This window comes from Lepidochelys kempii, chromosome 1 (genome assembly GCF_965140285.1).
Source record: "Lepidochelys kempii isolate rLepKem1 chromosome 1, rLepKem1.hap1, whole genome shotgun sequence".
NCBI lineage: Eukaryota > Metazoa > Chordata > Testudines > Cheloniidae > Lepidochelys > Lepidochelys kempii.
In genome coordinates this window covers 296,763,009-296,789,362 of record NC_136380.1, presented here as the reverse complement: position 1 = coordinate 296,789,362, position 26,354 = coordinate 296,763,009, and the positions used below count along the sequence as shown (strand labels likewise).

Genomic DNA, 26,354 nt, shown 5'->3' with positions numbered 1-26,354 from the left:
AAATGAATACCCTGCACAAGACAGGTTAAATATCCTCAGCCCAAATCAGTGGGCGTCCATATTGTGATTCTAATCTACTCTGAAACAGCAACATGCTCAAAATGCAGAGAGAGAAAAACAAACTTGCATACATGAAATTCATATCTGCATTATTCATCAGCATCAAACTTCATTCTTTATCTGCAAAGTGCTTAAGCACAAATCATCCTTCCCTGACAAAAGCTTACTTCAGCGTTTTGATTTTGGACTTGCAACAAACCACCATAAACCATGAATTACGTTGCTGACATTTTGTTTACGACCATAACCGGGGCACCAAACACCATAAACTACTGAGGCTGCTGGGGACTGAATTCGGTAGCTGTTACTGCTGAACACAATGAATGTGAGGAAAATAATCCAGGCTGCAAATTTCCAGCAATCTCAGACCTAGGTGTTATATCACTATTATCACTCCCATGTCATCTTCCAAAAACACATAAACACTGCAGCCAGCTTACAACAGTGCTTAGGAAGCTAGTAGTTTGAATGGTACAGATAGGAATGTGTGAGCCTCAAAAGATTTGGAGGAGTGTGTTGGATAAATCCTACAAAATGTGAATAGCTACCCAGAGCTTAACTGAGGGCCAAATTTTGCTTACCCAACCCATGTTCGATAAGATGTACATTTTAAGGTCTTCCTTCTCCCTCCTCCCATCCCGCACCTCCCAACCCAATCACATCACATGACCATAACACTGCCCAATTTCCCCTCCCCCAACACCATTCTCCTGCTCCAGAGGCCTCCTGTCTTTCTATTTCATTGAGAAAGGAATCAAGGGTGGAACACCCTCTCTTTTGGACTTTGGCTGGTTCCTTTATACAAATTTTGTAAATTCCAGGCCTTGCCCAGGTCAGAGAAACCTCCAAACACACTGGTCCCTTGATACAGCAGAGAGCTCCTAAATTAGAAACCTGGAAGATGGGAGCCAGTCCAGCAGAAATTGCCAGATGTGCTGAAATCCAAAGATATTTCAGCAACAGGGGAAGTTCTTATTCAAATGTTTCTGGACAAAAATGGCCTTGAGCTTTGGGCCAATTCTCTTTATTTTGCAAATCCTTTCTTGTAAAGGCGCATCAGTCAACTTACACCAGAGATGAATTTGCCCCAAACTGCTCAGACATGGGCAAAACCTCAAAATGAATGGTTTTGCTTACGTTCAAATAAAAGTGGATGCTTATCTAGACTTATAAAAACCCTTTGGGTCTAAGAGTTGGTCTAGAAATCTTGTACTTTTCTGACATTTCTCTTGCTTTCTTTTTCTGCACAGGTCAGGCATAGTATTCTTTTGCTGCATTTGGGAGCTTCCACTCCTGGTCCTGACATAAACCCGCAAAGTGAAGTGAGGAATTTTTTTTAAAAAAGTTTATAAATCTTTTTGAACTTCAGAAAAGCTTTGGTTCAGTTAGAGTTCTGGTTGGAGGTTTACCTTGGTTCTTAGTTTATCTGAGCAAGTCTGTCTAACTAATATTGGCCCCAAGATGTTCAGCTTTCTGAATTCAATAAATTAGGCTGTGTCATATCATCACACTTTGTTCTGACTTTATGTCCTATTTGAGACACAATGCCATAGCTTCAGTCCAACAAAAAATAATGCAGTGTGATAACAACAGAATATCTAACCTCCCTTGTGCTGTTACATATTTTAAAGTTTAGAGTAGCAAACAGTCAATCTGAAAGTGTTCCATTGTTAGTGTCTGGGGTTATCAACAGCATGCAGGTATTTTCCTGAATTAAGTCTAATCACTTGTCCCTTTCTGTACATATTTACTAATGAGTTGTTGATGCCTTGTAGAAAATCCTAAAAAGCTTTCTATTTAGCAGCAATTCTGTATTTCTTTTTCCTTGGCTTCTCACTTTTATAGAAATGGGATCATTGTTGCTTAGAAGAAGTTTAAATGCTCATCTTTAGTGATGGACACACTGCAAAAAATTTAGTATATCTGAGTTTTAAGTTGGTTGAACAACCAAATGTCTAGTAGACAGCACCAAATCACAATGTTAAAGCTAGAAGGCAAATACAGTATGACAGTCACAGATAAAACCTTGTGTTTGGATGGTTACCAACTAAATATTTTCATGGACAATTAGTTAGTGCATCACTTGTGTACAGACAGATTTTTCCAAAACTATTTGGCATATTCTAAAATCTGTCTGACCAGCATTGAAATTTAGCCAGTTCTTGATGGAGAAGCTCAACTTTACAAAGTCAGTAGCCAGGTAGCTAATCCACCTGGGAATACAGGCTTTCAAATGTGGTAAAAATACTCTGAAGAAGTGGTGAGAGGGATACTGAAAAGGTAACCCTTGCTCTTAGTGGAAAGCATTCTTTGAGTCTGCATCACTGAGATTAATTCCATTCCTTCCCTTTGGGATCGACACTGCCTACAGACCTGAGCTTAAACAAAGCTGAGCAACTCACGCTGTGGGAGCGTTCCAAGTTTATAATGACCAAATATGAAGGAATATGCACAATTTTGGTCTAAACAAACCAGAACAGAACACGCAGCCTTGTTTGTCTTAAAATAGCCTTTAGAGTAGAGGCTCATAAATGCTTCAAGACTAAGTGCTTCATACAAGGAGAGCTGCATCTTTAAATAACTGTATACCCACTAACTTGCTGTTCCCATTTGCGAGAGCCTCTGGAATGATTCTACACAGCAACAACCCCCCATCACCACCTCCAGTGTTTCCAAGCTTCTAATGTTATTCTGCAAACTGCCGCTTTCTAAAGGCAAAAAGAAAAGGAGTACTTGTGGCACCTTAGAGACTAACCAATTTATTTGAGCATGAGCTTTCGTGAGCTACAGCTCACTTCATCGGATGCATACCGTGGAAACTGCAGCAGACTTTATATAAAGAGTAAAGAGTTGTCACTTTGGATGGGCTATCACCAGCAGGAGAGTGAATTTGGGGGGGGGGTGGGGTGGAGGGTGAGAAAACCTGGATTTGTGCTGGAAATGGCCCAACCTGATGATCACTTTAGATAAGCTATTACCAGCAGGACAGTGGGGTGGGAGGAGGTATTGTTTCATATTCTCTGTGTGTATATAAAGTCTGCTGCAGTTTCCACGGTATGCATCCAATGAAGTGAGCTGTAGCTCAAGAAAGCTTTATGCTCAAATAAATTGGTTAGTCTCTAAGGTGCCACAAGTACTCCTTTTCTTTTTGCGAATACAGACTAACACGGCTGTTACTCTGAAACCTTTCTAAAGGCAGTAATTCTATGAGCAGTAAAAGCAACATCATAGTACCCTGGGAGTGAGCAGTGACCTATTCGACCCCCTGAATCATTCTTTGCAATAGGACAAGTTTCTTAAAGAGGAATATTTTAGTGTACAAGGTAATTGGAGAGGAGGAACTGGCTGGATAAGCTTCATTTCTGCATGTAAAAAAATAGTTTCCTCAGTCTACTTCACCCCCTCTGTGATGTCACTGATGAGAGAATGTGGTGATCTTTACAGCCTGCTAGCACATACAGGGGTCACCTGTTTAGTAGCATTTCATTTTGGAAAATCTCTCCCTAACCACTGGACTATCTTTCTTCTCTGTTACTCCCCTTTACAGCCAGCTAGTGAAGAAAGCCAGTCCACAGAGAGGCTGGAACCATCTCTTTGCTCTCTTTGGGTTGGAGAGTAAGCAGAGATAAGATCCTGGCTTCCCAAGAGCAGGGACTGCAATTCTGCCTGGCTTATACTGGCTGGGCAAAGAGGATGGGAGAAGGGCTGCTCACAATCTGGTCCCAATTATTACTGCACACAAGCAGGTATGAGGCCAAAGAGATTCTGTTCCTGGCTCAGCCGCAGACTTCATATGTGACCTTGGACTAGTCGCTGCATCTCCCTGTGCTCTTCAGTTCCCCATCTGCGCAGTAGGGAAAATAATACCTCCTTTCTCCCGTTTTTGTCTTATCTATTTCCGCTCTAAGGTCTTTGGGGCAGGGACCGTCTCTCACTCTATGTCTAGACAGTGCCTAACACAATGGATCCCCAATATCAGCTGGAGACTCTGCACATTATCATTCATAATACAGTAATAATATGTGACCTATTAGACATTTTCCTCTTTATTGGGTACTGACCTTCACATGATTCTCCACTCGGTGAAAACATCCCATTGTCATGGTAGCCGTCCCTGCACTCACAGTGGTACCAGCCAGGCAGGTTAATGCAGTTAGCACGGCTGTCACATTGAACAAAGCCATCTGAGCATTCATCAATGTCTGTTCAGCAACCAAAAAAGAAAACAGGAAGTCACACAGCTGAATCCGTTACATTAGTCTGCTGACAATACAGTATCTGCTGCATTACTAAAATGGTTTTAATCAATATTATTGGACCCCCATAATGGTTAGCAGTAAATCAGAAAAGAGATTGAATTTTTTAACCTCTTCCAATAAAAGCTGTAGAATAATAGTAAGGCCATACTAATGAATGCAAAGGACTATCTAGAAGCCTTCTCTATTGTTAAACATTAATAATTAATTGAATCACACCAAACTGTAAGCAGTCTGTTATCTATGTAAACCTCCCAAAGCACTAAGAAAGAAAAGGGTCCCAATTCAAGGAATAAATACTATATTTCCAACTATTAACCCCTTGATCTATCCAGACTGTCTGACATAACTAACATTATGTATCTCACTAGCATATCAAGACAACAAATCCCTACTCTCACTATCAGAGAAGTAATGCTCTTCTAAAATATTGGACAAAACTACTGGTGCAATCTGGCTGCATTAAAAAGAGTACCTGTAGCCAGGGGGTGGGAAAGGGAAATTAGATATTTTACTCTTGGTTCTTGTTTTAAGTAAATGTTTTCCAAACCAGACCAGATTTCCTTCCTTCCATTTTTTTCTTCCCCAAGAAGAAAAGGACATCTTCTGGACTTGATTATGTTTCCACTTATACCAGCTTTACACTGGTGAAATGCCATTATCCTCAATGGAGATACTCCTAATTGACAGCAGTTACTCCTGCTCTGAGCGTAAGTAAGAGCAGAATCAGCCTTCTATCACAAAACATGGTGAGTTCTTATTGACACAGTGCAACTTACTTTTCTCCTCCTGATGTGGATCTCTTAAAAGTTAGCCTTCCACTGACTAGACTTCTTCCAAAGACCGCACCCTTGAAGGATTTCTGGACACCTTAATTAGGTCCAGTGTACAGCAAGGCCTGCCCTACTGAATTCTAAAAGCTCAGTACGTGAGCTGATTTTATAAACTAGGTGCATCATGCTGTACCTTACATTACATCCGGGAGGCCAAATTCTACCCTTCCACACCTGTGCAACCCCATTCCCAATACAGACTATTACAAAGTAGCACCCATTCTCAGTGATGTGACTAAATGATGTTAATGAGCGGCACGTAGTAGGGCAGTGGAAACAAACAGGGATATAAAATATGACCTTCATTATCAAATCCCAACATAAGTTTCTTGAAATCTGGAAGGAATTGTGCTTTACACCACATGCGGCACAAAGTTCTAGAAACCAGCAGAGTGAGTCCAAGTCTGCAATGACTGACCTCTTGGCCAATGCTAGTGATAGAACTGGGGACCTTCAGTGCTAGAAGTATAAGTTATAGTTTGAGCTACAGAGCAAGGATGTGAAGTGTGCAGCTGTAATGGACCTAGTATCATCTGTCAATTGGTCACAAAGGGGGACATGTAACACACTGAGCAGTGAGTCACATACAGTGGGTCAAAATCCTGCCCTCAAACCCTGTTGGCTCACATTAATGTGATCTGTTATTTCCAGAGAGGACAGCCTACTCTTGTTTAAGGAGCTAACTACGAGATGTAATAAGTATCATCTCCCAGTAACGTGAGTACATATCACCACTCTACCCTCTTATGGAAACTACCCTTTGAAAAGTAAAGTTACAAATCAAAGTTTCCTCATCCCTACACACCACCACCGTCAGTTTGGAGGAGCTGAAGTAGTACAATATTTCAGGGACACTTGAGGACTTCATTGCATAGTCCTAATTTAGCCAACCACATTCATCCTTCTTGTTGCATTTTTTCTATTCATGCTGTTGGGTGTTTTATTTACATATGAAATAGACGCAGACCTACCCTTTTGTATTAAACGGTTGACATAGTTACTTTTTACAGTTATATACATAGTCAAATTACCACCATATTGACTTTAAAATGGGTTATAATTAATCACAGCGCCTCTATTTCTTCTCATTAATATATCTCTCCCTGATTATAGCACACACTCTGTCAAAACTCTCTCTAGTTACTCTACTTTGGTGCTCACTAACAGCATCAAACTCTACTGTAATGAGTCTCATTCAAAAATGCTTTTGCCTTTGTCATAAATATAAAGGGAAGGGTAAACCCCTTTGAAATCCTTCCTGGCCAGGGGAAAGCTCCTCTCACCTGTAAAGTGTTAAGAAGCTAAAGGTAACCTCGCTGGCACCTGACCAAAATGACCAATGAGGAGACAAGATACTTTCAAAAGCTGGGAGGAGGGAGAGAAACAAAGGGTGTGTGTGTCTGTCTATAGTCTCTCTTTGTTGGGGATAGACCAGGAATGGACTCTTAGAACTTTTAGTAAGTAATCTAGCTAGGTATGTGTTAGATTATGATTTCTTTAAATGGCTGAGAAAAGAATTGTGCTGAATAGAATAACTATTTCTGTCTGTGTATCTTTTTTGTAACTTAAGGTTTTGCCTAGAGGGGTTCTCTATGGTTTTGAATCTAATTACCCTGTAAGATATCTACCATCCTGATTTTACAGGGGGGATTTCTTTATTTCTATTTACTTCTATTTTTCTTAAAAGTCTTCTTGTAAGAAAACTGAATGCTTTTTCATTGTTCTCAGATCCAAGGGTTTGGGTCTGTGGTCACCTATGCAAATTGGTGAGGCTTTTTATCCAACATTTCCCAGGAAAGGGGGGTGCAAGTGTTGGGAGGATTGTTCATTGTTCTTAAGATCCAAGGATCTGGGTCTGTAGTCACCTAGGCAAATTAGTGAGGCTTTTTACCAAATCTTGTCTAGGAAGTGGGGTGCAAGGTTTTGGGAAGTATTTTGGGGGGAAAGACGCGTCCAAACAGCTCTTCCCCAGTAACCAGTATTAGTTTGGTGGTGGTAGCGGCCAGTCCAAGGACAACGGGTGGAATATTTTGTACCTTGGGGAAGTTTTGACCTAAGCTGGTAAAGATAAGCTTCGGAGGGTTTTCATGCAGGTCCCCACATCTGTACCCTAGAGTTCAGAGTGGGGGAGGAACCTTGACAGCCTTTGTCTTAAAAAGATGGTGGCCACCCTGTCTATTAGGGACTTAGGAGGAAATATCCTTGGGTTCAAAAACCAGAACATTCAACTCTGAAGCATATCCCAAGACAGGGATTCTCAATCTTTTTCTTTAAGGCCCCCCCCAACATATTATAAAAATTCCATGGCCCACCTGTGCCACAACAATGGTTTTTCAGTAAATTAAAAGCTGTGGCCAGCATTAGGGAGTAGCCAGCAGAGCAATTGCCCAGGGGCCCATGCCACAGGGGCCCCCGCAAAACTAAGTTGCTCAGGCTTCAGCTTCAGCCTCGGGCAGCAGGGATTGGGATTTGGCTTTCTGCCCTGGGCCCCAGTGAGTCTAATGCTGGCCCTGCTCTCTCTGAAACCTGCTTATGGCCCTCTGGAGGCCCTGGACTCCTGGTTGAGAACTGCTGTCCTAAGACACCAATACAATAAGCCCCGCCATAGTATTCAGAAACAACTTTCAGCTGTTCAGTTTGTCTAGCTCTCGACCACTACAAACCTTCTTTATAATGAGCAGACAGGAGACAGCAAAACTTCAGGAGAGTTCAAGAGATCAGAGAAAGATCAACAAGAATTCTGTTGCTTAAGTGAGAAAAAGCTGGTTTGTAGTCTGCGCCTTATGCGACCGGTGTTCACTCAGATACTGGCAGACCATAAAAAAAAAAAAAAGGTCTGAAACTTTGGAACTTCCCACGTCACTGGGGAATGCGCAGTTTGAGAGCTAGCTTGCTTGCCAGTACATGACCTATGGCTTGTCTACACTTACTGGGGGATCAACGAACCGTGATCAATGCATCTCCCGTCGACTCCTGTACTCCACTGGATTGAGAAGAATAAGGGGAGTCGATGGAGAAACTCCCGTCGACATCATGCAGTGTGGCCCCCGCGGTAAGCAGATCTAAGCCATGTCGACTTGAGTTGCGCTATTGATGTAACTCAAATTGTGTAGCTTAGATCGACTTTTCCCTGTAGTGCAGACAAGGTCTAAGTCATTGTGCTAAAGGCTGGGGATCATATGTCCAATACACGACAGCTTGTTGGGGTGGGCTGAAGGTGCAAACCCCACAGAATCAATGAAGCACGCAGTCTAAGGGTATGTTTACACTACGAAATTAGGTCAAATTTATAGAAGTCGATTTTTAGGAAGCAATTTTATACAGTCGATTGTGTGTGTCCCCATTAAGCACATTAAGTCAGCGGAGTGCGTCCACAGTACCGTGACTAGCGTAGACTTTTGGAGCATTGCACTGTCGGTAGCTATCCCACAGTTTCCACAGTCTCCACTGCCCATTGGAATTCTAGGTTGAGCTCTCAATGCCTGATGGGGCAAAAACATTGTTGTGGGTGGTTTTGGGTACATGTCGTCAGTCGCCCCTCCCTCCATGAAAGCAACGGCAGACAATCATTTTGCACCTTTTTTCCTAGCAGATGCCATACTGCTGTCAGCAGACGGTGCAGTAGGATTGCTAACCATTGTCGTCATCCACCGCTTCCACTGCAATTCTGCTCTGCTGCTCTTGTCTCAATAGTGAATTTCTTTATGTTGTCTGTCATGTGCTCCCAGGTACTTGTGTTCTTCCTTGGGAAATGTGCGTGGTGCTAACTGTCGTCCTCCACCGCTTCCACTGCAACTCTGCTCTCCTGCTCTCATGAATCCACTTCGCAGGTCCTCTAGTCATTCTTTATAAATATCTATTCTTGTGGCATCCAACGTCAGCCACCGCTTCCACTGCAACTCTGCTCTCCTGCAGACGCCATACCATGGCAAGCATGGAGCCCGCTCAGCTCACCGCTGCTGTTGTGACCATTGCAAACACCTCGCACATTATCCTGCAGTATGTGCAGAACCTGCAAAAGCAGGTGAGGAGGTGATGACAGCGCGATCACAAGGTGTTTGCAATGCTCACAACAGAAGTGCAAGAATACCAAGATGAGAGCAGCCCTCACAGTTGAGAAGTGAGTGGTGATAGCCCTCTGGAAGCCAGACAGCTACCGGAATCAATTTGGAGTGGGTAAATCTACTTTGGGGGCTGCTGTGATCCAAGTAGCCAACGCAATCACTGAGCTGCTGCTATCAAGGGTTGCTGCAATAGGGTTCCTTAACTGCGGTGGAGCAATAGACGGAACACATATCCCTATCTTGGGACCGGACCACCTTGGCAGCCAGTACGTAAAGCACAAGGGGTACTTTTCCATGGTGCTGCAAGCACTGGTGGATCACAAGGGACGTTTCACTGACATCAACGTGGGATGGCCGGGAAAGGTGCGTGACGCTCGCATCTTCAGGTCCGTTTGAACAGCTGCAGGAAGGGACTTACTTCCCAGACCAGAAAATTACCGTTGGGGATGTTGAAATGCCTATAGTTATCCTTGGGGCCCCAGCCTACTCCTTAATGCCATGGCTCATGAAGCCATACACAGGCACCCTGGACAGTAGTAAGGAGCAGTTCAACTATAGGCTGAGCAAGTGCAGAATGGTGGTAGAATGTGCATTTGGATGTTTAAAAGATGGCTGGCACAGTTTACTGACTAGGTTAGACCTCAGCAAAACCAATATTCCCATTGTTATTGCTGCTTGCTGTGTGCTCCACAATATCTGTGAGAGTAAAGGGGAGACGTTTATGGTGGGGTGGGAGGTTGAGGCATGGCCGATTACGCGCAGCCAGATACCAGGGCAATTAGAAGAGCACAGCTGGGTGTCCTGCGCATCAGGGAAACTTTGAAAACCAGTTTCATGACTGGCCAGGCTATGCTGTGACAGTTCTGTTTGTTTCTCCTTGATGAAAACCCACTCTCTTGGTTGACTCTACTTCCCTGTAAGCCAACTGACCTCCCCGCTTCGATCACCACTTTCAGAGGCAATAAAGTCATTATTGTTTCAAAATCATGCATTCTTTATTAATTCATCACACAAATAGGGGGAAAACTTGCAAGGTAGCCCGGGAGGGGTGGGTGAGGAGGGAAGCACTGGGTGGGGTAGTGGATGAGGGGAGGAGGGAAGAACAAGGCCACACTACAGTTCAAAACTTATTGAATGCCAGCCTTCTGTTGCTTGGGCAATCCTCTGGGGTGGAGTGGTTGGGTGCCCGTAGCCTCTCCCCAACCACGTTCTTGGGCATCTGGGTGAGGAGGATATGGAACTTGGGGAGGAGGGCAGGCGGTTATACAGGGGCTGCAGCGGCGGTCTGTGCTCCTGCTGCCTTTCCTGCAGCTCCACCAGACGCCTCAGCATGTCAGTTTTGCTCCCCCATTAGGCTCAGCATTGCATCCTGCCTCCTCTCAGTGTGCTCCTCCCTCCTCTCATCGCATTCATTTAACGCTTTCCTGGACTCTGCCATTGTTTGCCTCCATGCATTCTGCTGAGCTCTTTCAGTGCGGGAGGACTACATGAGCTCTGAGAACATGTCATTGTGAGTGAGTTTTTTTCGTCTTCTAATCTGCCCTAACCTCTGGGACGGAGATGATAGGGTGAGCGTGGAAACATTTGCAGCTGCAGGAGGAAAAAAAGGGAGAGTAGTATTTAAAAAGATACATTTTAGAGAACAAAGGGAAGACTATTTCTTACTGAATCAAGTGATTCACATTACATAGCACATGTGCTTCACCCCCCGCCCCTCCACCGTGTGGCAAAGTATCAGGGAAGATCCCTAGCCAAACACGAACAACTCAGCATGAATGGGCCTCCCCCCTCCACATGGCAAAGGCTTTTAGAGTACCTCCACGAGAGCTTCATGGAACAGAAATCCTCCAGGGACATCTCCATCCCTGGACACGTTAACAGACTTTTCCAGTAGCTATACTGGCCGCAAATGCATCCCAAGTCTTCAGGGCAAATTAATTATTAAACTCGCTTGCTTTTAAACCCTGTATTATATTTACTAAGTAACACTCACCAGAGGTGCCTTCTCCGGCTTCATGGTCCGGGATCCCGCCTTGGGAGGGTTGGGCGGGTATTGGCTCTAGGGTGATGAACAGTTCCTGGTTGCTAGGGAGAAGGGATTCTTCACTTGCCTGCTGTGCGCTATCCTCAACCTCCTCCTCCTCCTCATCTTCCTCATCCACAAAATCCTCATCCCTGTTGCATGAGACTCCCCGCTTGCAGGTGTCCACGGACAGTGGTGGGGTAGTGGTAGGGGCCCCCCCTAGAATTGCATGCAGCTCATCATAGAAGTAGCATGTATGGGGCTCTGACCCAGAGCCACCGTTTGCATCCTTTGTTTTTTGGTAGGCTTGCCTCAGCTCCTTAACTTTCATGTGGCACTACTGTGTGCCCCTGTTGTGGCCTTTGTTGTAGCCTCTGTCCATCATGCCCTTGGAGATTTTTGCATATATATTGGCATTTCGTCTTTTGGAACAGAGTTCTTCTCCCCATAGAGCGATCAGATCCAGTACCTCCCATTTGGTCCATGCTGGAGCTCTTTTGCGATTCTGGGACTCCATGGTCACCTGTGCTGATGAGCTCTGCATGGTCCCCTGTGCTGATCAGTTGGCTATGCTGGCCAAACAGGAAATGAAATTCAAAAGTTCCTGAGTCTTTTCCTGTCTACCTGGCCAGTGCATCTGAGTTGAGAGTGCTGTTCAGAGCAGTCACAATGGAGCACTCTGGGATAGCTCCCAGAGGCTAATACCGTCGAATTGCATCCACATGACCCCAAATTCGACCCAGTGAGGTCAATTTTAGTGCTAAACCCCTCGCCGGGGAGGAGTACAGAAATCGATTTTAAGAGCCCTTTAAGTCGAGAAAACAGGCTTGATCATGTGGACAGGTGCAGGATTAAATCGAACTAATGCTGATAAATTCGACCTACACTCGTAGTGTAGACCAGGGCTAAAAGGTGGAGGGGGTAGAGAGTTGTTGTTCTGACTTGATGCAAATCTTTATAGCTGCTCTAAATAACATGCATTAAAATGACTTGATGGCACATTTCTCCCATTGAAAAGTCGAATTTACTTATTGGGGATGATGGAGAGGAAAGAGGGTGATTAAGGCCAAAGTAACACAGACGAATTAAAAGAGGCCTGTGTTCCTCTCTTCAGAGCAATTTATTTGTGGAGCTGTATGCTTTCTAATTATGAATACAGCATTGCAGGCACAGGTTTTATGAATCTTGATGAGATCACTTACTGATTATTCAGGAAAAACAAGCCTTGAATGACATGTCAGTTTGGTAAATTGACAGCCAAAGTAGCTATTCTGTATTTATTTGCAAACTAACTGACAAAACCTATATCATAAAAAATATTACTTGGGATGAAATGCTTTTACAGATGTCAATAAGCAACGAAATACATTCTCCCAGGTTCCTTATGGCTGAATACAAGATGTTGAGTGGAGTTATGTACGATCCCTAACATGAAATGTACTGATGGAAGCACTCTGTTGGTCTTTAGGAAATATCATATTCTCGACTGATTGTTTGCCTTCAAATCATTTCATTTTACCCAATGCCTGCATCAGTGTTGAACAATCCATTGTCCTTTAAATGGTTTTGCAGCAAACAAAAGTTTCTCCCCACAACTATGGAAAAAAATTCCAATATGTCTTCTTGTCGTTTATAAAACATAGATTTCTTTAAGTATGAAATCAGTTCCTAAGAAACTAACAATTTTAAACATTAATTACAATAATGAGTCTCACTGCAGCAGGACAAAATACAACCACCACAACTCTGTGAAACAAGTAAAAAATGTAGAAGGAAAGCATTTAGAAGAGTTGAACTGCTTATTTCACAGAAATTCTTCTTGACAGTTGAATAAAAGGATTTCTATTTTCAAATGGGCAAAAGATGGCTCAGGAAGGACTGTGAAAAGATCTACAACTAACATGATCTTCTTAGCAAAGGAAAAGCAGCCAGAAGAAATTTTTCTCTCTGCCATAGTGAAATGTTCTCCGGTGAATCATCTTGCAGCTGCTCACTGAGAGGTATGAGTTGACAAAGGCAGAAGAACTGATTGAAAAGTTTTGCCTGGCCAGTGGCTATGGTAGATCAGTGAGTTTTGTGCAGCATTAACAGCTCTAATGAGCTCCTGTTTTATGCTGTACTGGTTAGGCACAAGAAAACTGAATGCTACTCATATAAGAAGGTTACCAAAGCAGACATTATCCTACTTCTTTTATTTAAAAAAAATCCCACTTACAAAGAATGGTATAATTCAATGAAGGGCCATGCTTGGCATGTGCTTTGTTCAGAGGGGGCTGGTGACATCTGAAGGCAGGTAGGCAAAATAGACAAGGAAAAGTGCTGCTCAGAGCCAATTTATTTTAGCAAGAATGATCAAACTGTATCTTATTCTAACACGGCAGATAAATTCCTCTTGTGTCTATGCTGAAAAGACTGTTGGTTTTGTTTTGAGGAGTTCCTTATATAATCAGTGAGACATTTTAAAGAATATTTAATTCCACGTCTTTCACTTTGCTCAACAAAATGTTTGGATGGTGGCATGAGAAATCATGGAGTGCGGGGATGGCTTAAAGAGAAAAATCTACAATCCAACATGTGTGGGAAATAGGATTGCCAGTTTTGGTTGGATGTATTTCTGGAGATTTCATCACATGATATAATCTTTAATTAAAGATTAGTCTTCAATTCCTGGATACTCGAGGCCAATTCGTGAGGCTTGGCAACCCTAGTGGGAGAAGACAGCATTTAGAATCTACGTGATAGGACACACCCTTTGGCTCTGTGGGCCTATAGCTGAAATCCTGGCCTCACTGAAATCAATGGCAAAACTCCCTTTGACTTACATGGAGCTGGGATTTCACCCTATATCTTTTTCCTTTGTCATTTACACAGTACAACATGTACCAAATCCTCCATCCTGCCAGGCTTTGTGTGTGAAATTATGTGGCAGCTAGTGAGAGCAATCTTCACCTTCAGGATGAGAGGAACACAAAGCCACAACTGCTACTGTAGTCCAAGGCCGCAGCAGCCCCTGCTCCTGCGGCAGTCCAGCTCAATGGGCAGGGGTGCTGGAGCAATTCGTATTGTGGGGGTGCTGAGCGCCATTGAACCAACCTGTAAACCCTGTATTTAATGGCAACCCCTTTAAGCCAGAGGGTACGGCAGCACCCCTAGTTCCAGCACCTGTGTCAGTGGGATCTGCACAGTGATAGATCTGCCACTGAAATTTCTGCTTTTCTGAAAGCCATCACTCCCCTGCCACTAGGACATGTTGCTCCAGTGGGGCTGGATTCAGCTAAATATGTGTATGTGTGTATGTGTGTGTGTGTGTGGGGGGGGTGTTAAGGCTCTGCCCAGCGCTTCCTAAATACTCAGCCCCCATGAAGCAGTACCACATTGGCTCTACTGTCACAAAATGTGGCGATTTGCCCCCAACACCATTTTGTTTAAAAAATACAAATTGAACCTACCTATGATTTTAAAAACTAAAATAAGCCAAACAATTCACTTCTGTACTTCCTTACGTTAATCTATTCTTTTGGATGAAAAAATGCTTCCAAAATCTTGCAAACTGAAGCTATTCTAATAAAATACACAGGTAGCTACTATGCCTGGCATTTTGGAATGAAGTACCACATACATCTAACTTCCTTTAGCATAAAAAAACCCCTTGCATCTTCTAAATCATCTATATTTATGCCTCATAAGCACTTGTTTCCTGAACTGTGGCGATAGCCTGCTGTAACTCTTTTCTATTGTATCCCTTGCTTTTGGGAAGACTAAGAAAATTTTGCTTCTTGGAGAGCTGGAATGTAACAGTCTATGTCGATAACTGATAAAATCAAGGTAAAATACAAACCTTTGCAAATTATCGACTGGTACTACATACCATTGCTGCAGTAAAGGAAATGGAGTAGCTGGTAGCCTGATTAATATGATTCGAGAATGTCCGTATATAAGAGCCTTTGAAGACTCACAATGGAATCAAATTGCTTTTTTAAAGGCAGGCTAATTCTTTCATCCAACTATAGGCCTCTTGTCTGGTCAATCTATGCTCAGCACAAGATGTGGGCGGAGGGGAGCAAAGATGGATTTACACCATCTTTGCATTCCTCTTACTTCAGTTGTTGTTGGATCAGACCCCTATTTAGTGGAGTTATTCATATTTAACATTAAGCACCAAATTCTGCTCTCAGAGACACACACGGACATCACAGGTGTAACAGAGCAGAATTCAGCCCTAAAATTCTTCTATTTGTAAACAACTTGTTCATCTCGATACAAACTGAAGGTCTGGCAATCATTTTCCCTCAAGGAGAAAATATCTCCAGATATCTGCAGGATATTTCAACTTAATATTTTTCCATTCTGAACGTTTTTCAAGGGAAGGGTAGCAGGACACCCTACATTCTTCGGCTGTCAGCTGACACTGCCAATTAGTAGAGACATGGTAATCAGTCTACTGGTAGCTGGATAGACACTACTAAATGTTTCACACAAGCTTATGAACAGCCAATAGGTGCTAATAACTTTTAGTCACTTGTGACCTGGGCTAAATGTGAAATAGCAACTCAGAGGTGAAAGTCTTTCCACCCCTGTGCTAACTCCCAGAGCCACACAGTCCCCAGCCACTAACATACAGTACTGTAAATGAGGTTCATCTGGTGAAGACACTGAAAAGGGAAATCATTTCAATACAGATCACAGAATAAGGAGATACAGCAACTCTAGAGATACTTAAAAATAGTAGAAGGTGAACCTGAAATGGTCGTTACCTTCTAGTGTCCTTTGGCTCACCCAAATACTAACATGCCCATAGATACATCAATCCACTTAAAAAGGTGGTTTTTCTGCAGAGGATGCAGAAGACAGTGAAGATGCTCACAGCAGGTAGCAAGTTCTACATGGAAAACACAATACCCAGCTTAGGCTTGTTTGACAACTTGTTTGGCTCATGAAGACTCAGAAAACACTGAGTGCAATAAGGAAAGGACTTTGTCCCATACAGTGTTCAATACACTCGAAATCCATTGAATAATATACCTGCTCCATTAACTCAATCTTTTAGAGTACCTGGGGAAATGTTTCATTTTCCCTGCAGCAAGTTCTAATTCACCATCTTTTATATTTAAAAATAGAAAATTGTTTTTGCGGTTTTCATGTGACAACAGAGTTCGAATACTTGAAGAGATCCTGCTGTTCAATTGGATCTATGATGTGAGATCTGACTTGGATCTGCCCCCAGTGGGGAAACTAAATAGCCTGAAACTAGTTCGATATACAGCAGCTATCTCTTTTAAAACACGATATCAGCATTTGGGATTTCCGTCCCGTTGAACTACTGCTACATATGGTTAGAATATAAACATCATACAGAGGGGTGAAAAACAGAAAAATACAGAGCTGAGGTAGCTGAACTAAGTCAGGAAGATTTCAGTTTTAGAAGAAAACCAAAGTTATTCTGAATGCCTCTTAAATTTGTTTTTATAAAGGCCAAATCAACTCTTTTCTTCTAATGTCGCTGCTTGTACCCAAAATAACTTCCCTTCTTAGTTATTAAAAATTCTACAGCCTGTTTTCTTCTGGAATCTTATTCTGTTTATCCAGTTTGCTGTGAATGTTAAAAGATCTGACATCACATTCTGAGTGCAACCAGAATTTCATTCACCATATAGGATCTCCAAACAAAGGTTCCACTGAACCACAGGATTTTCTTGAGTGTTACTATATGTGGACTTCCACAGCTCACTGAAAGTTTAATTTATTTATTTTAAATATAAAAGATCAGATTATGGCTGGCTTGTGAGATACAGAAGAAGAAGAAGAAAGAGAGTTATGCATTCTTACCTTGTGCCATAGCTCAGCACAAACCCTGAACACAAGGGTTCTTCACTATAGCACGACAGATACTAGCCAAGTAAAAGAAGAGTTGAAGGAAGGGATTGAAGGTAGTGCTATGGCTCCTCTCCCAGCACCACTCTGGGGAATTGGGCCAGTGCAGGAGGAAGTGCACCTTGAAGTCCTTGAAAGAGTGGTGGAATTGCTGCTTCTGTGTATCCTCCCCAGAGCTCCAGCAGAAATTCTGGTTGAGTCAATTTAAAGCCATAATCTCGCCCAAGAGGTAGGAAATTAGTTAGATCAAAGAATACAAAAGTAATTTTCAAATCTACTTCAACAGGCTGAATTAATACTCTAGGTTTGTTCTTCGCCATAAATTTCCTACTGTCATGTTGCATGAAAGAATGAACCTACTCTTAAAACAGGTCAGTTTTTTTACCATAGCACAAGCACGATTGCATTTTTTAAAGTATCCTGTCCATGGAAAACTAATTTAGTTCCATTAATGAAAAAAAAAGCAAAATGTGATTGAGGATGTAATACAGAATTATAGTTCATTAATTCTTCAAGTGTGTAATTTTCCAGACTCCTGATCCCCCATTGATTTCTGCACACCCCCATAGGTCCTGCTAAATGCCAGCAAAAGGAAATTCAATCGTGTTGTTATTTCATGTGTGGCAGTGGCAACGCTCCAAAATTAGATAGAAACATTATGAAAGGGATTTTTCCAGTTACTGCTTCACCATGCAGCCCTGTTCACATTTCTTTGTTGTCAAAAATTGATCAATCACAGACTCACAGACAACTGAGACTATGACAGTTTCTCATTATGCAGCCAATACCATCAAAGGATATGACACTTGCAACAATTGAAGATGATAATTCAGAACACCTAATTAGGCATGATGAATTGGATGCATGCTTGAATTGTTTAAAAAAATCAGGTAATATATTTTTCCACTAGGATCTGTGAAATGGGTTACGTCAGTGTCCATTAAAGAGTTAGACTAATTGATAGTACTGAAGTTCTATTTTTAGATGTTGATTAAGATACAGTTTTGCTTTCAGTTTGTGTATATTCTGTAATGCAGCAACCAATCTTCAAAAATAATTGCATGCTTCTGCTTCACTGTTAACCTTTCCTCAAAAAAAGTAAACGATTTTCCTGAGAGAAAAAAAACAGTTTCCCTTTCAAAGTATATGGAAATAGCCATTTTTGGGCTACAAACTTGTCTTTGGGATTTATATTGCTTCATTTGCAAATGTCAGTAAGAGGACAAATTTACTTGCAGTACTTTCTTAAAATGCTGTCAATTAGCGGCTATTAGGAACTGAAGCCTAAAGAACTTGCATAGGTACATTATGTCCAAAGAGAAAGGATTTCATTTTGCAAGCTATTGTCTGAGTCTCATTTCAAAAGGGCTATCCTCTGTCTTCAATCCACATAGTAGAGCCCTTATTGAAAAGAATGTGAATTCCATGTGTGGATGAAGTATGTGTCCCTGAGTTTTTATACAATATGCTTGATCCCAAACATTTCAGGTCAGATTCTGGCTACAGCATACAGTGGCACATGCTAGAAATCTTGCTTCCAATAGTAGGGCTAAACCCCACTGAAGCTTTTGTGTCTTTCCATCAACTCCAATGGCCTTTAGTTCAAGCTGGAGGAATGCAAGGCAGAAGTTTCGGATCATTTTAAAGCCCTTCAGATACTTGTCCATATTCCTCCATGAAAGGAAACATTGAGTGGCAATGCCAAGGTGTCAAGGGGTGTGATTGAAGTTAATGTGTGTCTTCCAATAGAGCCCAATTGTGGAATGGTACTCATGCTGGCAAGCACTTACTCACTTACATAGTCTCATTGACATTATTAATTAATATTGAGATGTCCACTTGAGTGACATGGATGTAAACCCATGGTCTGAATCTCTACAGGGAAAGTGCTTTCTGCTACCATCTATAGGTGAACCAGAGGAAGAGACAGAATAAGCTGGATCTTATTTGCAAGTTTGTTTCCTGCCATCTCAGTGCAAATAGTTTAGTTAAATTACATTTATGCTTTGAGTGTAGGGATAACAAAATGTTGTTATCCTTACTGTGTGACGAAAGGGTAACAGAACTGTACTTAATAGGCCCTGAGTGAGAGTCACCCTAACCAAAGTCTTAGTCTTGCATCGCTAGGTAGTTGAACTTGGACAGATAGAAAGAGAGGAGAGCTCCTACTTTTGGCTAGGAATAAATCCGTTGTGGCAAGGTCTCTGCTTAAGGATCATATATGACATTGAACCCCCTTCCACTGTGCAAAAATTGAGCTGCGTGAACTCTAGTCAGGGCCCTTCTTCCCAGCACTACGAGAGCTGGGTTAGATTGTGGCACGTCTGGACTGGGCCTGGTACAAAGAAGGCATTGTGGCAAGAGGCATAAGGTGTCTCTTCATGGAAACCAGGCAGTGCTTCCACCTTTAATGTTTGTCCCTGGCCGAGTGCACTAACAGACTCTAGGACTTCACTAACTACCAACAGCAAACCATGAGTGGGATGCAGCCAAGTGGAAAAGGAGAAAATGATGTGTTAAAGGGATATTTACTCATTGGATGTTCACACAAGCAGATGGGGAAACTGAGGCAAAGGACTACTGTCAAAGACAGTATGGGGGTGGGTGTTTTATTATTTGGTATAAAATATTGTTGATATATTGTTGTTGTGTTTTCTCCTTCAATAAACCTTTCCTTGTTTTATACACAGACTCACAGCTTGAGAGAGGGCAAGTATTGCCTGTCAAGGGCATGCAGGGAAGGTGTTTAAATTTTCTCGTGTTGGTGACTGATTGAAACATCATTGAACCTGGTGCGTGTGCAGCCTTTCATTTAAGATAGCTCTAAGAAACAGTTAAGCTTCTTTATGAAACAACAGCAGGCTCCACCCAAATCACTGACTCATGTGAGACCTCTCAGGAATTTGAACTATATGAGAAAGGGGCTTGGTTGAGTATTGTTTTTGATAGAGGTGCGTATGTGCATGTGAGAGAGAAACAGGAGAATCACATCGAAACACACAGAGATAGAGCAAATAGCCAGACTCTGCCTGAATAAGCACTGAGAGCCTAGCCCTGAGAAAAGCCTAGAGAAAGTGCTTTTGAGCTGCGTGCTTCCTGAAAGGACCTTGGAGCAAGAAACTAATTCCTGTGGTTTGATTCCTCCTGTGTTCAGGGAAACAGGAGTTTGTACATTCTTTGTACATGCATGGAATTGCATCAGAGATACCTGACTCCATTGTTGTTCATTTCTCCTCCTAACAGAAAGAACTCAAAGGGCTCCAAACTTTAAGTTTGGCTAAACACTCAGGTCAAAAGGGGGTTACACCAAGTTTCGGGGGGAGGGGGGGAGGGGTGCTCAAGCCAGTACTGTTTGTTAATTTTAAGAGGAACTTCTGGATATTTGAATCCAGATTTTTTTGCTGCCAACACCACCAGGCAGAAATTATTTGATTAAAAATTGAGAATTTTTAAACATGTTTACAGAATTCAGTAAATCAGCATTTCCTAAATAGTCAACATACTCTGGACCCTCAGCCTGCACTGCTATTCTTTAGTGTGAAATCAACTCGATGTGGCACAAAACTGAGGAACTGTAGAAAAAGAGTGAACGTACTGTACAAATTTGTTTTTCTTGGCTTACTCCTAAAAATACAAGTTTGCAAATTAATTTTGGCAGGTTTTCAATGATAAATAATAAATATCTATTTCAACTGGAGACTGAAGCCTTAGGAATATATTTGGTGCATATAGATACCCACACAATGACAAGCAAGAGAGAGAGAAAAAAGATGTAAGGATGGAAGCATTATAGATCTTATTTCCACTAATAGTAGAATGTCTCATAATTCATAAAAGAAAGAGCTTAGAATGAGTTATGAAGGTCATTCCTTATTTCTTTCATATATGGCAAGAAATTCTATTATGGTACTGTCCAGCTGCATTGTACATGTTCTATTATGCCATTTTAAGAACCTAATAATTCAAATGTTTGCTTTTATTTCTTTTAATAAACAAATCATGTGATTTCCCAGAACAAAATAATAAATAAGTATTTGGACACTTCAAAACATCCTCCACAGGCATATTTTAATAAAATATTAGAACTTTCTTTCTCCTCAAACATTTTTGCCTAAAGTTACTTTTTCTGATCTCCTACACATGAGAGAGTATAGACTGGCTCACGCCAAACAAAACACTTCCCTTCTCCCCCAAGCCCTCTAAAAAAAGTAAACCTGGATAAAATTTGGCTTTCTAGCATTTTCAGCCTTGGAGTAGAAAAAAGTCTTTTGTTATTTCACAAATACTCTGAGGAAAGCAGAGAAAAAATATAGAAGTCAGTCAGAGTGTAACTCAGAGAGAGAAACTGGAGAGAAAAAAAGACCCAAATAAAAGCAAGCAGTGCAGGCCACTATACAGGAAGAGAGAGAGGAGATGAGGTAAGTATGGTTCATGCCTGAAGGAATCATGGTTCATCCACATATGCTGTTTATGAGAGTATAATTCTCAGTTTCTTTATCCTTTATGTACATGGAAGTGGAATGCCCCCGTTTCAGCCCTGTGCGATAGTCCCCCTTTCAGTTTGTTTTTCCTCATCCCCAGTCCCCCTTTTGAAAAATATAGAAATACACTTAGTACTTTTGGGACAGGCTACTTTTGCCTCCCCAAATTTTGAAATGTTACTGATGGCCTCCTTGGCAATGATCTTAGTGCTCTGGATCTCCCCAGGATATCATTTAGGCCAAGAGCTTAGCAGGATTCAAGAAATGATTAGACATTTCTACAGATAATGAGAATACACACAGTTACATTACACAGAAATATATATAAGCCAAACACTAAGCAATGGGGTCTAAAGTTACGCCATAAATGTCCACTATCAGAGACAGGATACTGAAGTAGATGGAACACTGCTCTGATCTGTATGGCAATTTCTAAGTTCCTGTGAGCTAATTCTCTTTCTTTTGCATTTGGGTTGCAAAAGAGATTCCTGCAGAATTCCACAGAATTCTCTGTGCCTTCAAAAGCTGTTCAGTCTTAGCAAACAGTTTTTAACACAGATACAAATGGCCACACATCGCTAATAGCAGTAATACTACAATCACAATTGTCCCACTATATTTACCACTTATTGGTCAGTGAAAAAATAGGCAGGCAAGGATTTAAAAAAAGGTTGCCTGAAATTAGGTTCTAAATCCCTTAGTTAGGCTCTAAAATAAATGATCTCAGTAAGAGTTAAGGTGTACTCTTAACTTGAAAATCACGTTACTGTGGTCCCAGTCCTACAAAGACTTATGTGAAGGATTAGCTTTCAGCATACAAGCGGTCCTGCTGAAGTCAAAGGGTCTATTCATGTGCCTAAAGTAAAACATCTGTGCAAGACTTTGCAAGATCTTTGGTCCTTGTTTAGGTTCATAACTAAGGATTTAGTAGCCTACCTTTGCCAAGACTTGCAAAAGTGGGTGCCAAGAGGTTTATATAACAACTCTATGAAGACAAAGGTTTATAACTATCAGAGACACTGGAGGCTTAGAGAAACTATTTGGAAAAGACCTGTAGTAGAAAAATCAATAATTTAAGAAGTTTCTCATTAAATGACTAATTAAATGCGTATTTAGACTATATCAATCCATTTAATATTCAAATGTATGAACAAGGGGGCACAGTTACTGTATTCCCACCACTGAAATCAAGAAATATTCGTTATGGAGGTTGTATGTTTACACACTCGGGAAGAGGACACTGTATTTGTCTATATTTGGTCCATATTTTGAATTTTATCTTTGCAACTATAAGTAATGGAATCTTAAATTCTGCAAAAGGTAAAGGCAAAGACACCCCTCCCCTTCTCATACACACACATCAGAGAAAGTTTTCCACCTGGCACTGGTAAATGGATCTTTCAATCCCTCAGTAACAGAAAATTGGGGAATTGAAGGCAATTAATAAAGAAAATAATACTTAAAATGTATACGGCACTTTCTATTTTCCAAGCACTGTGCAAGTGTTAAATAGCCAATCCTCACAACTTCTTGCATAGCAGGTATGCGTTACTACCCCTCGCTGTACAGAAGAGGAACGTTCACAGACAGATTGTGTCACTTGCCCTAGCTCTGTGGTAGAGCCAGGAATAGAACTGAGGAGTTGCTTTCATCTAGTCCCTGTCTCAGTCCACTAGACCATGTTGCCTCAGAGAAAAAGAAAAAGGAAGGAAAGAAAGAAAGAAAACATATGAAACTGACCAAACATCCACACACACCCAACACATAACAAAACTGAAGGAAAACTATGACATTGGAGAAACTTCACACAAGAAACTCAAACAAAATTTGAAAATAGTTTCAGGAATTACTTAAGTATGTTACTAGAAAGGTTTTGGGTTTTTTTCTGTTTCTACAATGGTCAATACTGATGGTGGATGAAGATGAATACAAATGACATTTATTTTTTGAAGTGTTACAGATATGTCTGCAGCACAATACAAAGTCTTTAAAGCTTCTAAAACTGTAGCTCATTTCCCTCTGCTTTCACAATGAGAGAATCCAAGATGGCAGCTGTAATCAAGTTCCCTGAGACCACTTTAGAAAGTTTCATTTGGTTCAGAAAAATCGTATGAGCAAATACAATTGAAAAGAGCATTTTAAAGCAAAATAAAACTTTCAAAGCGTCTAAAGCCACCAGCTGTTGTTTCTCTTCTTATTGAGAGAAAATACAGATGGTGACTATGATTAGTTCAGCCTCCCAGAGGACACTGCAGCCAACCAGAAACTAGCTAATTCATAGAAATATAGCTTTCCCATTTGTTTATCTCATAGCTAATTTGCTGATTAGTATGGAAGACTTTTTCTGCAGTTTTATTCATTAGCTATTTTAGAATTGGTTAATCAGTACTTTCAAAACTTTTATAAATGATACATTTTCTAGCAATATGACTAGTTGCTAGTGATTCCATTTAGAATATGTTTTAAAACAACAGCACATCTCTTTTCAGTAGTAATAAGCATGGTCCAGTAGCTAGAGTACAGGAACGGAAGTCAGGAGCCTATATATTCTGCTTGACTTTCTGCCCCTGACTTCCCATCTGACTCTTGGTGTTCACTTAGGTTCCCTATGCCTCATTTCCTACACTGTAAAATGCTTACAAACATTTTTTGAAATGATGTGAGCTTTATGGCTGAAAAATGATAGATAGTAGTATTGGGTTTTGTAGGCAACACATGACTCTTGGAAACTCAGACTCAGAGCTGCTTGAAGTTTGATGAATTAATTTGTCTTATCTAAAATAATGTTTAATTTATGGGACAAAATAGCATTTTGCAAAAATTATACAGTTACATTTTGGAATTTAATTTAATATCTTAAATCACACACAGAGAAGATTACTGCAATCCAGACACAAACTTTATTATGTTACCTACTGCTAGATTGTCTCAAGCACAAGAAAGAGGTGCTACATTATTTGGAATGGGAAATGTAAGTTTTATTATTATACATTTGGATGATTGCATTGCTATTGTGTGGTGGAGAAGCATGTCCATACACTATTGATGGAAACTGAAATGCAAGGTGCTGTGCAATTAAAACTGTCACCAAAGCAGAGAGGGAATCATAGCACAAGGTTATGCAACTAACTGTTCTTAGTTATGCAACTAACTGTTAGTTACGCAACTAACTGTAGGGCTTGTAAATTTGAGGGTAAAGAAATCAAGAAATCATAGCTCTGTGTTTTCGGAAAACCCCAGATATCTGATGCGTTCATAGGCCATCCTCAGTTAACCTTATTTAAACCAGATCTAATCTGGAAAATTTAAAGAGGTTGTGCTGATTTGTACCAATTTAGGTTTTGTATTTCTGTTTGCACAGTGGAGATCACAACTGTAGGATTGGTTTCAGAGTAACAGCCGTGTTAGTCTGTATTCACAAAAAGAAAAGGAGTACTTGTGGCACCTTAGAGACTAACCAATTTATTTGAGCATAAGCTTTCGTGAGTTACATCTCACTTCATCGGATGCATACTGTGGAAAGTACAGAAGATCTTTTTATACACACAAACCATGAAAAAATGGGTGTTTACCACTACAAAAGGTTTTCTCTCCCCCTACCCCACTCTCCTGCTGGTAATAGCTTATCTAAAGTGATCACTCTCCTTACAATGTGTATGATAATCAAGGTGGGCCATTTCTGGAAATGGATAGGGGTCAGGGTGGTCAGAGGGCAGGGAACAGAGGGGTTGAATGGGGGCAGGAGTCCTGGGGGGGGCAGTCAGGAAGGAAAGGGGGGTTGGATGGGGTGGTGGGGGGCGGTCAGGGGCAGGGGTTCCGGGGGGCGGTCAGGGGACAGGGAGAAGGGGTGATTGGATGGGGCACGGGTCCCGGGGTGGGCAGTCACGAATGAGAGGAAGGGTTGGATGGGGCGGGGGGTCCGGGGTGGTCAGGGGACAGAGAGCGGGTGGGGGGGGTGGATGGGGCAGGAGTCCCAGGGGGGCCATCGGGGACAGGGAACTGGGGGAGTTGGATGGGGCAGGAGTTCCAGGGGGCTGTCAGGGGGCGAGAAGCAGGTGGGGGTCAGATAGGGGGTGGGGGCCAGGACATGCCTGGCTGTTTGGAGAGGCACAGCGTCCCCTAACCGGCCCTCCATACAATTTCGGAAACAATTTCTGTGACTGACAATCTTTTTTTTCAATTTCCTGTTAGTAAATATGAAAGTAACTGTAAATCTAATGGACAATTGCTACTTTTGCTGTCAGTCAGTCAGTCAGTCAGCTGAAGTTTGACAGTACAGTGCCTTACACTGACAATTCAGCCAATTTATTAACTGTCTACTAAATTTAATCTGCAATGTGGGATATGCAGTATTATTGTTCCTTAAGGTGACAAACCTCTTCAAACTCTATGATACTGTTAAACTACCAGGATCAAGTGCCACAAGTCCTGGAGCTAATCTATGGTCTAAATCCTGCAAACCCTTTTTAAGGCCAAAGTATGCCCAGTTGTGAAACATTTGGTGGGGAAAATGACTGAGAGGAGAGTCACTGGAAGCAATGCACAGCAAATCTCTTGCTTTTTAATTCCTGGAAAGGATTTTCTGAATTCACTGGGAGGGAGAGGTGAGGTTGGCCTGGAAACTAGAGCCGGAGTACATTTGTAATAGAATGGACAACTGCAGCTGTCGTAAAGAAAAAGAATTCAGCACCCAGATCATATGTGATTGAGGCCAACAGGGAAGAGCTCAACAGAAACCATCAACATCTACAGTTTGCTCCTCAGAA

The 26,354-nt window shown here is 41.7% G+C and overlaps 1 protein-coding gene across 2 annotated transcripts in view; it reads right to left on the bottom strand.

Moving 5' to 3' along the window:
• NELL2 (neural EGFL like 2) overlaps positions 1-26,354 on the bottom strand; it is a 238,004-nt gene that overhangs the window by 16,682 nt on the left and 194,968 nt on the right. For both annotated transcript variants that reach the window (XM_073327999.1, XM_073328000.2), the window contains one exon: positions 4,122-4,262. In XM_073327999.1, the coding sequence (XP_073184100.1) occupies positions 4,122-4,262 (141 nt within the window). The remainder of the gene's footprint in view (positions 1-4,121; positions 4,263-26,354) is intronic.